Genomic DNA, 12515 nt, shown 5'->3' on the forward strand with positions numbered 1-12515 from the left:
TTCCTGCGCAGGCGCCCTAGAGCCCCAGGTTTGGGCCTAGAGCAGAGCCCCGCCCCTGACCACGCCCTTCCCCGCAAGCCCACCTCCAACCACACCCCTCTCCTCGGGAGCCCGCCAACCGCCCCACCCTGCCTTGGTTTCCCGAAGGGGTCCTGCAGTTGTTGGCCTGGCTCTAAGTACCTGAACGCCCTTTGTGCCGGCTGCTGAGGTACACAAGTGAAATACTCAGACCCTGCCTTTGGGTGGATCACAGACTTTTGAGGAAGACAAACAAGTAAATTGTAACTATGTAAAGTGCTGTTGTGAAGGGGTTCAGGGTTGGTTGGGTCCTAAAGGCTGCCACGAAGTACCAGAACCTAGAAGGCCGTGAAAAAGCCTGCAGGCCATTCCAGCAAAAAGGGGAACAGAATGTGCCAAGGCACAGAGGGGTAGGAGTGCACAGTGTGTGTATGGGGTTGTAACTTCAGGGAAGTGCTTTAGAATAGCTACAGGATGGTAGGGGGGATGTCTGCACTGTCTTGGAGGGTCTTAGAATTTCAACCCGAAGGCTATGATAGATAACCACTGAATAGTTTTAACAGGAGAGAGGCCTACCAGAGTATGTGAGGAGGGCAGGGGCAGAACGGAGGCAGGTGATTATCACAGTAATACAGACAAGAGGAACTAAGAGCCACTATTCCACTTGTACTGGGAACTGAGGTAAGACAATGGATTCAACAAAAGTTTAAGGCAGAAATGATAGAGGGCAAATGGCTTGGGGAAGAAGGAGGAAATTTAAAAATGACTGGGGAACTGAATTCTAAGGATTTATTTAGCAAGCAAATGGAAATGAACTGGAAAGCTGGAGTTAATCCCCTGTCTTGTGCTCCCACTCAGCTCCCACCCCACAAGGGCTAAGAAACTAGGTAAGCACTTTCTTGTGTCAGCTTCTCTGATTCCCGTTCCAAGAGGCCTCACTTCTACCTTGTTTCTTCCAATATAGGAGGAGACTTTTTACTCCAGCTTTCCTTCCTTGAATTTTCCCAAACGAAAGGCCAGTTTCTACTCCTAGGACTACTTCTCTGTCCTGTACATGACAGCCTCAGCCTCCTACCAATCCCCAGAGGCACACCCTTACTAGCACATGACATCTGGACGTTCTGCAGGAAGCTGATACCTTGGGTCCCATGACTCTGTTAACTGGATTGGTAGTCTCAGGTCAAGGCCAAGATGCTAGCCCATTACCTGCTTTACTGCATGGTGCTTATCCAGAGTTGCTTTAGGTTCCATCACTTGCTGGGGGGATGAGGCAGCAAGTGCCAGGTACAAAATTTACTGTTATACAGGATTATACAGGATAGTCATTTCTACAGCTTTCCACACCTTAAAAGAATTACCAGACCCCAAAGGCTGCTATAATTTATTACAGACTAGCCAAAAATGTCCTGTAACAATGGCACGTACAATAATTAACAACAGCAAAGATGCTTAGTTTCTTGTTACATGTAATGGCCAGTACAGCTGTGGATAACACAGAGTCCTCAGGAGGTCCAGGAGGCTGCTACCAAGGATATCCAAGAACCATGTCACATCTCTGATCAAGGACCTGAGAAGTCCATACAACCTCCTAAAAGTTTGTCTCTGACTTCCCAAGGAATGTTGATGCCTCCTCCATCCAGCCTGTACAGAGGGACCATAGGCTAAGCTCCTTCTGTAGGACTGAATATCTGTGAGGGGAAGAGCAGCTGACCTAGATGAAGGGGAGTGAGGCCAAAGACTAGATTCTTTCCGCAAAGGAGAGGACAACCAGAAGGCAGTAGCCATAGGTGAGGAGGACTCCTTCTAGACTGGTTTCTACAATTTTTGGCTTTGTTCAGAGCCTGCCCAAGAAGAAAATACAGCCCTCTCTCCTGGATCCTTCAACTAGCCCTCAGGTGCATACACAAAGGAATAGCCTCTCATGTCCTGAAATATCATTGCTCCCCTTCCTACAGGAATGAGGGAGGGGGACTCCTGGGCAGGTGGCCTCTGGTGCTTGCGTTCCAAAGAATATTCTGCTCAGGGCTCTGAAGTATCATGTGAACCTCATTCTACTCATGACATATAATTTGGGGGAAAAGATTAGCACAGCTCATTTCTAGAAGGTATCTTGTTCAGTCTCAAAGCCTTGTTTTCATGGAGCCACCCAAAACCAGTGGATCCTGCTTAAGGGAGAGTCTAAATTCTATTCTGTATGTTCCTGCCCTGGCCATACTCCAATCCAGACTATAGGGCTCAGCAACACCTGGATGCTCAACTGACTATTTAGCTAACCAGGTACATGCTCCAAGCTCTCTAAACTTGTTCTTCTAATGGTTGATATGTATGGGTCTAGCTGGATAAGGTATGGCATGGAGAGGGGTGGAGATGGGGTGTGGGGTGAAGGAGTGTCTACCAAGAATGAATGACACTCTCATCAATGTCTGTCCCTCCCTTTATGGAAAACCTCCTTATGCAGTAACCCCCACAGCCCAGTTCCTAGCACCACAGACCTGCTGGTCAGGGAGGGATTCATGACCCTTTCTGTGAAAAGCCATACTCTTACCACCCCCAATTTTTCCTTTAATTTCCTTAAACTGAAGGAGTCAGCCTCTCAACTATGAGGATCCTAAGCTGGCTACATAGTAACTCTCACTGGCCATGACTTGTGGAACTGATGCCATCTGGTTGGCACAGGAACCTAGGTGCTCAGCTTCCCTCTTCTATGGAACGAGACTCCGATTTGAGCTTCACAAACTCTCGAGCCACTTCGTCATTGCTCCTCTGAGATAGAATCCGGAGAATAGTCATGCCTGTCTCATCCATGTGGATCTTCCGGCCCAAGGGGCACCAGCAAGCACAGCTGCCTTTGGCTGCCACATCCCTCAGAGGCATCACAGCCAGCCCCAGAACACGATCCTCACGGGCAAAGCAGTAATCTTTCACACATATTTGCAATTCATAGGCTTCTGGTCCCTCTTCATTTCCCAGGAGGCTGTGAGCACAAGGTGGGTGAAAGGGAGGAGGCCAGAGCTGAAAGAGTCTTCAACTGAATTCACCCCAGCCACCATCCAACCCATCTCTCCCCTCCCAAGTCTTATGCCCCTGCTCACCCCCATCCCAGAGTCCTGCAGGTTCCCTAACCCCATAACTCACAAGTGAAATGTCTCATTGTACTTGGGAGCCCAGTTGTTGCTCTTTGATTTGGTTGTGAACTTCCTCTTCTTGTCACTTTGGTGTGGGCCAATCATGGTCACTTCCACAAAGGGCCGGAACATACCTGCTGTCTGCCACTTGAGGTCATTGGCAGCTACCACTGCCCAAACAAAGGAAGCCTGTGAGGGATTCCACCAAGTGTTCCCAGGTGGCATTCCCCTTGGAGGAGGGCTAAGTCGGAGGACTGAGATAAAGCAGCCCCTGCCTTCAACCGATGAGGCCACTGCATAAGAAAAGGTCTGAGACCTGTAAGTCTGTGCCACTCACCTTTCACTGTGACCTTGTGCTCCCCAGTTCCAGGATGTGTAAACAAGTCCACCTGAATAGAGACTTCTCCCACAGGATCATCCACACCAGACCCTGAAGGACAGATGATCAGTTGATCCCTCACTGAAGAACTCTTAAGACTTCAGGCCTAATTATCCCAGGTAAAACTGAGGAGTTAGGAGGCCACCACCTTACACCCTAAAGCCTGAAGCAATCACCCAAAGTAGCCATGGAGAAGTAAGCAATGGGAGAAGGGAAAGCAAGGGGATAAAGAATGAAGCTGTGTATTAAAATACATTAGGCTGACAACATCTCAGGTGAAATGTTCCAAAAATGCACCAGGAATCTTTCAGGTTCCCCAAACCTCTCTTATCTCCTAGGCTGAAGAATTTTTCACTGAAAGACATTAGAGAGAAGGACAGTACTGCCACCTTGTATCTTTGTCTGGGAATTGTGTCCACCCCATGGTGTCTCAATGGAACAATGTGGGTCCCTTCTAGCCAAAGGTAATACTCTCTACTCTCCCACTTATCCTCAGATTCCAGGAGGCCCCTGGTTGGGAGGCTGCCCTGCTCAGACTTTGTCCTATTCACACCTGGACCCCTCTACAAGCGACTTCCCAGTCCCAATCTCTGGCCAGTTTTTTTTCTTTTTTTTTTTAAGATTTTATTTATTTATTTGACAGAGAGAGACACAGCGAGAGAGAGAACACAGGCAGGGGGAGTGGGAGAGGGAGAAGCAGGCCTCCTGTGGAGCAGGGAGCCCAATGCGGGGCTCGATCCCAGGACACTGGGATCACAACCCGAGCTGAAGGCAGACGCCTAACGACTGAGCCACCCAGGCACCCGTCTCTGGCCAGTTTGTAGGCTCCCTTCAGCAGAGGTATCACTATTTTGGGAAAATACCAGTACCCTGCAACCCAGGTAAAACTTTGTCCGCAAGTGGAGGGGTGGGGGAATCCTGAGGATGGAACTACTGCAACCCCATCTCAGACTGTATGAATACATTGCTCATCTCTGAGACTTGGGATAAAGCTTCTAGACTTTGACACATAGCTCCCCTACCGCCAGCCTAAGCAGTTCATTCTAGTTCATAGGGAACAGTGTTAGCTTATGTTAGATTCACATGTGCAAGGTATACAACATACCCTTTTCCGGCCGAATGTCCTCATTAGCTGTAAACCTAATACCTTTCCCATCATGCACTGAGTGAGAACAGGCAAGTCAAGAAGTAGTAGCAGCAGCAGGACAGAGAAAGAAGAATCAGTTAGAGGTCAAGGAGTTAACAGCCATTCGGAGCAACTCTACACATATTTTGATGGAGCACAGAGATGAGGTGAAGAGAGGTCAAAGAGCTGGGGTCAATGCCCCAGTGCTACAAATTAAACTTCATGGGTCAAAGGTCAACCAGATCATGGGGGGAAAAGCAAAAGAACATACAGAGAGAAGGTATTTGAGACCATCAGGCCAGGAAAGAGAGCCATTGTAGGCTCTAATTTCCTAGGCCTTAACTGATAAAGCAATGGGTACAAAAGGTACACACACACACTCGGATCCTCCCTGCAGTATCCACCCTTGCTCTTACCACATATGTACCCATTTCAGCCTTTCCTCATCTTTACTTATAGCCTAAAGTTCAGGATTTCTAAAAAGCCTTTCTGGATTAACTCAGATCCTCCCCTGATGTTACAGGTCTTTCCATGTACAGCTCTGTAAAAGATCTCCCTGTTCCCTTGAGCAAGGTTCATAACTTCTTTGCTCTCTCTTCTTCCCATCCTGGACTTGAAATAAGAACAGATGTGGGAAAAAAAAAAAGAACAGATGTGGAAAATGGAGCAAGTCCCTTGCATCTTTTCACCTTCCCTCAACTCTAGTCTATCCCTCTTCCCCTTGAGGTCAGCTCTGTGCTCTGAATCCACAGCTCAGGAAGGCCTAAATCCTCCCACTCCCGCCATCAGATTCATTCCTCCAGGCATCACACCCGCGTTTCCCGGAAGAAGAAATAACAAATGTGCCTGAAAGTCTTTCCTGGGAGGGCCCTGCTCCAGGGCTAGGGGCAGAATTTCACAGGGCCCCGGGCAGAATTTCAGTCTGAACCATATCTAGATGGATGTGTTTTGTTATAGAGAGGCCTGCCTAAGACAGGGAGGGGTTCTAAGGACTGGAAGTCCCTGGGAGAAAACCAGCTGCCTGGGTCCCTATGCATTAGCATCACCCATGAGGCTGGAACCTCAGATATGCACAGAGCCCCATGATCCATATCCTCTCTTCAATTGCTCCCATAGTTTGACTCTCCTAGTCTTTTTCCTCATCCACACCAATCTGTAGTCTTTTGCCTTTCTCCCCCCAGGACAACTTCCAACAAGATTCCCAAAGCTATCAGTTTTCATCAGTGTCTCACCCATGCATTCTCAAGGCTTCCTGACAGATACTTCCTAACAGACAGGGTATACTCCTTGATAAACATGCACTAGCAGGGCAATATCTGGGAAAAGAATCTCAGGCACATTTCCCAGGTCCCTGTGATTTTCCTGTCTGGTATGGGTATGGTGTGGGGGTGAGCACTGGGGTCCCTCAAGAAATCCTGGGATCTGAATTTGATAGGCTCTCTGAAGAAGTACCTATATCCTCCTTAAGGGCTGGAAGATATTGACTCCCTAGAGGCAGAAATGTATCAAGGAGTAGAGATAGGCATCCAAAGTTCTTAGGCCTTACCCTGGGCAGTCTGTGAGCGCACAAAGGTTTTGATGAGTGTGTCTGTGGTCTGTGTGTACAGAGACAGGGCATAGCGTAGGGACTGCAGATCTGGGCTCTTCTCCAGGAAGGTTTTCTTCAGCCCATTACCTCCAGCATGAAAGTATTGCTGAAAGACAAAAGAATACCTGCTACAGCCTTCTCCCCTTACAGAGAGGCAGCTTTCTACACTGTCCTCAGAGAAATCACATCTGAGCAGAAGCTCAGTGAAGATGCCAAAAGAAGATGGTGAGGACAATAAGCCATTCAATAAACAAGATAAGGAATACCACATAAGAGTCACAATCTCTCAGGTGAAGAGTATTATTTGGGTAGGAGCAGTAAGGGATGACCACATTCCTGGATGCAGGTCTATGAAGTATGGATGTATCCAGAGAAGCAAAGATATGGGAATAGAAGCATTTCAGGCAGAGAGAGTAGCCAGAAGTGCTCTTTTACCCCTCTGAACTCTTAGAGAACATTATACTTATGACAAACCTCTTTCAAGTGCCCTGCATCACGGTTCATGTGTACCTGCCTTATTACAGCCTTACCAAATTATAAGGATCTTAAATCTAGGAACTATATCTGATTCTCTCTGTATCCTTCATAGTGCACAGTGCCATGGGCATATGTTGCCTGGTTGAGTGAAGGAATGGGTAGTAGAAAACCCAAATGAATTTATATATAAGTGGAAGAGGGAAATTTCTGCTAGATCTGGGGTATGAGGATCTGGAAGATTAATTCCCAGTGGAAAATATTCAGGAATGGCAACGAGGAACTAAGTAAACTGAACTGTACTCAAAACCCAGGAATAAGTGCTCTGGGTCTGTGGTAATCTGAGACCATAAAGGAGGTAACTTTTGGTTGCTCCCAAGCAGAAATATGGACATAGCAGAGAAAGAAACAGACATAAAAAAATCACTCCCTTCTGGATATGGGGTGGCAAGAGCCCAGGGGACATCAGTCTGGCAGAGTGGAATGCCAGGGCCATGAGGTAGTGTGACTGAGGTAGGGTAGTAGGACTGTCTGGAGAAAGGGGAGGTCTCCACCTTGATGGTGTCCAGAGCAAGGTCAAGGATGGCACACTGCTTTGGAGTGAGACTCCGGGTTTCCTCTCGTACCATGTGGTCCTGGAAACCCAGAGAAAGCAACAGCATCAGGACAGCTTGGGGCTGTCATGACAGTCTTTCCCCCACCCACCGACTCACACTACATGTTCCTCTCATTCTCTTCCTCTTCTGTCTCCAAAGCTCAAATTTCCTTCCTCCTGGCACCCTGTCACCCCCAGCCTCAGAAGGATCCCATAACTCCACAGTACCTTGAGTTTGGAAATATGGCTCAGCTCCTTGGCAGCAGTGAAGATCAGCTGGGTGCCCTGGGCAGAGAGGGGATCGGTCAAAAGCAGAGGACTCCAAACTCGATCAGGAAGTGTGGGGCAAGACAGGGGAGACAGCCAGAGGAAGTGGAAGGGGAGTGTCCTTACTGTCTGGTCAGTGAGTGGGGGTAGAACAATCATCCTTTCCATTGTGTTCATTACCACTCGCCAGAGCTCCTTCAGTACACGCTTCAGGACTGTCTTCTCACACACAGTGGCAAAGAGTGTGAGGCTGTAGGCCCAAGGAACAGGTAAGCTTGAGTGAGAGTTTGAGAGCCCCCTTCCCTGACAGGTTTCTCCATCTGATTGCCTCTGCTTTGCCTATCCCATAGGACAGTCAAGCACTGTACTCACTTGCCATCCAGGAAGTCCATGAGAGGCCGGAGCACACTGTCTGCATCCTGTGCCACCGAGGCCCTGGCGTTGGGGGATGCATTCCCTGGGCCCCGCACCTGGCCCAGGATGTCAGCCATTTGTCGAACACACTCATCAATCCGCACCTGAAAACTACACACGTGCCTGCAGTGCAGCCCTCCCCCGCCCAAATAGACACTGTCCTTGGAGCAGCACCAGCTATTCCGTCCCACTCTAGCATACTCCTGGTGCAGCTCCAACAGGGACAGCCAACAGGAGGAGAGGGAAGATCCACACACCTGCAGCTGGATGGAGGGTAGGGGGCACGGGCTTTGCGAATGGCCAGGGGCCACACCTGGCTCTTACGGCTGTGTGTTTGGGGCCACTGACCTGTTTCCAAATACCATGCTGAGCTCATCCAGAACTGTATTCAGTTTCACCTGCAGCTCCTTCAAACTGTCTGCAGCTTCAGGGTCCAACTGTATCCACAGAAAGTGTGCTCAGCTGAGTTGGTTTTTGTACACTTTTCTCCCCTCCTGGGCCCTTAACCCCTCCCTCAGAGGGCCTTTACCCCAATGCCTACTTAAATCCCTCAGCTTAAACCAGCCCAGACCCTAAGCTAAATTGCTGACGTATACCTAGTCAGGAGAGGATAGAGTTCTATGACCAGGGGGCTCAGGAACAAAGGGAAAGTGCAGCAACCCCACACCCTGAGACCTACCTCCTTGCCTCCCATGGCCTCAAACATTTTCTCCAGCTGGACCCTCAGTTGCTGCATGTTGTTCATCAGGATGCAGGGCTTTGGGGACAGATGGAGCGGTTGAGTCTTGACTCCTTTCCACACAGGACCTGTCAGCCTAGGGTACCTCTCTCACACTACTCCAAAAACCACAGGAAATTTACAACACATATGCATCTCTTCCTAAACACTGAGATCTGGAACCAATTTAGACAGTTCTCCTTGAATGAAGACTAGAAACAAATGTTTCTGTTTTTAAGCTGGGTGGTGGGCCTCAGGTGTTCACGGTATTATCCTTTTAACTCTTTGAATGTCTTTTTTTTTTTATTAAAAAAGAAAGATTAAGTAAAGCTCTAGCTTAGTAGAAAATAAAAGTTCCAAAATGGAGGCTCAGAGGAACTCCTAGTCAAGTTCTTATTATTTTGTGTCATCATCTCAAGAGAAGCCCTACTGGGAATCAAGTCAGGAGCATCACCCCCACCCTCAGCTCTGAGGATAGCCTCAAAAGCAAGGATTCAAATGTCTTCCACTCTCTTCTCTAGGGTCCCAGGGCCTGACCCTCACCATTTTCTCCTTTGTGCAATAATCTGGGAAGCTCTTTGATAAGATGTTTGCATACTGCATCAGCACCTTCCCGATGGTCTGAAAAAAAAAAAAAAAAGGAAAGGAGAGGTAACCCTTAGCTCTCCCTACAGGGATCTTGCCTGAGGTCATACCTGTCATCCCAGAACAACAACAGCAGGGAGGTACAGGGGAATCTCACAGTAAGGGACAAAGCTCCCTCTCAACCTCAGAACAACACCAAGATAAACCCACCAGTCTGCCCCAGACACAAGCAAATGAGAATGGGGTGATGCCAGACTTTAGGTCACCACAAAGAGGAACTGAGCTTGGGCCTGTGATGAGGCTGTGAGCATGGTAAAGGCACATGGAAGGGAGAAGGGAGGGTCATGGTCACCTTAGCAAATCTCCTCATGTAGTGGGCAAGGATGTTGGGGTCTGGGCATTCCAGCTTCCGGATGATCTCAAAGCTCTGGTTGAGCTGTGTGAAGACATCCACCACAGAGCAGGAAAAGAGTGCATGTTCTGATGTCTGCTGGAACTACGGAAGGCCAACAACAGGATCATCTTCAGCCACTACCTTTTCCCAAGTTTGTAGGGTTCAAAAGGGCTCTGCCCAGCAGTTGTGGCTCTCTGGCCCTCAAAAGTCCTCCTTATGAATTCCACAGGGAAGAAACTAAAGCCCTGGAACTTTTGCTGGCAGCTAATTGCTGGGACACCTGGCCTGACCCCTGTGCAGTCCAAGCCTCCAACTTACCCCATCCTTCTTATCTCGTTCCAGGGCCCCACGCAGGAATTCCAGGGACACGTCCTCATTTTCATTCAGCCACTGCAGGACAAACTGCTCAAACCACCTACAGCCAGGCAGGAAAATTGGGGAGCCAGTGGTTGGCATATGCCATGTGCCTAACAGCTCCCCCAGACTAGGGTCTTTGGGAAGATAGGGCACAGTTTGATGCTTTTCTCTTTTTACAAAAGAGCCCAGAACTGGCAGTCTAAAGACTTGCTTGCTAAACTGAACTGAAGACACAGGTCCTGCCCACCCCCTAAGATGGAGGGACCCCCTTCCCTTCCCTGTGTGTGCCCACATGATGACTCACACTGGGTACTCAGGCACCTGTCCCTGGAGGGCAGGCAGATCTCGCACATATTCATTGTGAAGCCACTTCACCTTGAAGTGTAGGTTCATGTAGTCAGCACTCTTACACAGCCGGTCTTTCTCATGCTCTAGTGGTGGGGAAGAAGGCTGAGTCAGGTCCCAACAGTAGAGGCCATGGTTTCTGAGCTTTCCCAAAGCAGCAGATCTGGTCAGGCAGCTCTATCAGATGTCTAGAACAAGGGTGACTCCCAACCACTTCCTCACAACCATCTCCCCCTACCAGTACTCTGCTCTCCAAGAGCCTGGCCCAAATCTTCTTTTAGAGACTAAGCCAAACTCTCAGACAGGGTCAATAGTCTTCTTGCTCTATCTTCTGGAAGTGTCAACTGAGCTACTGGCTGCTAGTGAAAAAGAGGAGAAAGGGATGTGGGTGCTAATGTTGATTAGTGGGGAGACTGCCCAGGACTAGAAAGGGATGGTGGTTTCCTAGAACTTCTCTAATCCTAGTAGCTGGGCCATTCCATCAGATAGGCTTAAATGCAGTGATGAGCAGCTATACACGGCATGAATGAGTCAATGAAAACTACACAGAGATAGGGAAAACCAAAGTGAGCCCAAGCTGATAGAAAGTGTAGTTAAGCAGCCAGAGTGTAACAACATCTTGAGGTAAACTGAAGTGCCCCAGAACACAGTGGAGACACAGAAAATGAACTCTCCAAGAAGTATGCAAACCTGAATAGTCAGTTTGGAAACCATGGAAACACAGCCAGATGAAGGGGCTATCATGCTGTAAAAACTGGGATGCTTATTATGGACTTTTAAGGTCATCTAGCTGGATCTCCAGAGCCTCCTGGAGAATCCAGGACAAACATCACCCCTGCCCAGAATGCCTGGAGCAATGGCCACAACCACCATTCATCTACCCCTTTTATAGATAAAGCATTAATTTGAAATAACAAAAGCCAACTGTGTGCTTATATATAACATAATGGAAAAAGCAGGTAAATGGGGAAGAGTACTCAGCGACAGAGAAAGGAAGGTCAGGGTCCTTGTGACCTCTACTGTTTAACTTTGAGTTGCTATGGGTGATGCTCCTCCACATCAAGACAGAAATCCAATCTGTGGCAGTTGGCCCTTGTGAATTAGTACAACAGACACTTGAGGAGGAAATAGGAGCCTGGGATTCAGCCTCAAAAGGCTCTCAGTGCCAGGAAATTTCATCTCCTGGCACAGCAGGCAGCACCACTTCTGGGGACATCAGAGAGACTTCTCAGGGCTTGTCCCTTCTCTTCCACCCCACACTCTGCTATCCTTAAACCAGTCCATGAACCTAGAGACATAAAAAGGTACCATGAGGAGGGCTCTCCTTCCTTCCTATTAAGTAACCCACTAGAAGTGGAGACAGTACTGCTCCATCACTCCAAAACTCCCTAACTGCTTTCTTCTAGGGACCTTTAAGTTACTGTATTTATATAATTCTCCCTTTCTCTGTCAATCCATTATCTGTACTCTGATCCCAAACCTCAATTTCTATATTAACTTCTGTGATACAGAAACTAACAGGATGACTGCTGAAACACTGGTCACACTTTATTCTAACAAGTCCCATGGAGTCATGCTCCAGTAAAGTTGCTTGAGGTTTTTGTTGCGGGGTAGAAGTACAGGGATGGTTAATCTCTCGGAAGGGGCAATCAACTCTCTAAATCTTTCCCTGCCCCTGATTTCCACATTCTTCCTTCCATGCATCTTTCATCTTTGAAGAGTTCTTTCAACCTCATGATTTCAATTATCCAGCTTACTGCTATCTCCCCCAAATCTCTCTTTGGTTCTGGTACTGTCTCTAAGACTTTGATGGAACATCTCACTTGGCCAGAGTTTAACTCTAGTCCCCATCTTTCGCCATTTAACATCTCCAGCTGAAGCTGAACTGAGTACACACACTAATCATAGCCTCTTGCTCAATGCTGAGCATCATCCTCAAGTCTTTCTTCCTCTTTATTCACATCCAGTTAAATCACCAATCCCTATTGATTTCACCTCCAAAATTTCTCTGGAATCTATCCATTTTACACAGTCATCTGCCTAGGTCTTGTTCCCACCACCTTTAACGTGGATTACAGTAATAGTCTCCAACCTGGTCTTCCTTCCCCCAAACCATTTTCCACACCATAG

General features: G+C 48.1%; 1 protein-coding gene and 1 long non-coding RNA gene across 23 annotated transcripts in view; one reads left to right on the forward strand and one right to left on the reverse strand.

Moving 5' to 3' along the window:
* Nucleotides 1–120: 120 nt before the first annotated feature.
* Nucleotides 121–8040, forward strand: LOC141370676 (uncharacterized). The gene is made up of 3 exons (XR_012374931.1): nucleotides 121–216; nucleotides 3861–3986; nucleotides 7923–8040. It is a non-coding gene; the product is annotated as an uncharacterized lncRNA (long non-coding RNA).
* The window catches only part of UNC13B (unc-13 homolog B), a 215324-nt gene continuing 204197 nt past the window's right edge, over nucleotides 1389–12515 (reverse strand). For 12 of the 22 annotated variants that reach the window (XM_073881400.1, XM_073881406.1, XM_073881405.1 and 9 more), the window contains 14 exons: nucleotides 10345–10471; nucleotides 10002–10098; nucleotides 9642–9785; nucleotides 9248–9325; nucleotides 8666–8743; nucleotides 8335–8423; nucleotides 7945–8097; nucleotides 7534–7822; nucleotides 7265–7345; nucleotides 6195–6342; nucleotides 4628–4684; nucleotides 3481–3573; nucleotides 3154–3313; nucleotides 1389–2992 (listed from right to left, as the gene is read on the reverse strand). In XM_073881400.1, the coding sequence (XP_073737501.1) occupies nucleotides 2707–2992; nucleotides 3154–3313; nucleotides 3481–3573; nucleotides 4628–4684; nucleotides 6195–6342; nucleotides 7265–7345; nucleotides 7534–7822; nucleotides 7945–8097; nucleotides 8335–8423; nucleotides 8666–8743; nucleotides 9248–9325; nucleotides 9642–9785; nucleotides 10002–10098; nucleotides 10345–10471 (1880 nt within the window). In that variant the 3' untranslated portion in view covers nucleotides 1389–2706. Of the gene's footprint in view, nucleotides 2993–3153; nucleotides 3314–3480; nucleotides 3574–4627; nucleotides 4685–6194; nucleotides 6343–7264; nucleotides 7346–7533; nucleotides 7823–7944; nucleotides 8098–8334; nucleotides 8424–8665; nucleotides 8744–9247; nucleotides 9326–9641; nucleotides 9786–10001; nucleotides 10099–10344; nucleotides 10472–12515 lie in introns of those variants that run through there. The other 10 variants (XM_073881402.1, XM_073881410.1, XM_073881395.1 and 7 more) reach the window with 5 other exon arrangements.

This window comes from Callorhinus ursinus, unplaced genomic scaffold (genome assembly GCF_003265705.2).
Source record: "Callorhinus ursinus isolate GAN/ISIS: 27379988/994484 unplaced genomic scaffold, GSC_fseal_2.0 scaffold42, whole genome shotgun sequence".
Classification (NCBI taxonomy): Eukaryota; Metazoa; Chordata; class Mammalia; order Carnivora; family Otariidae; genus Callorhinus; species Callorhinus ursinus.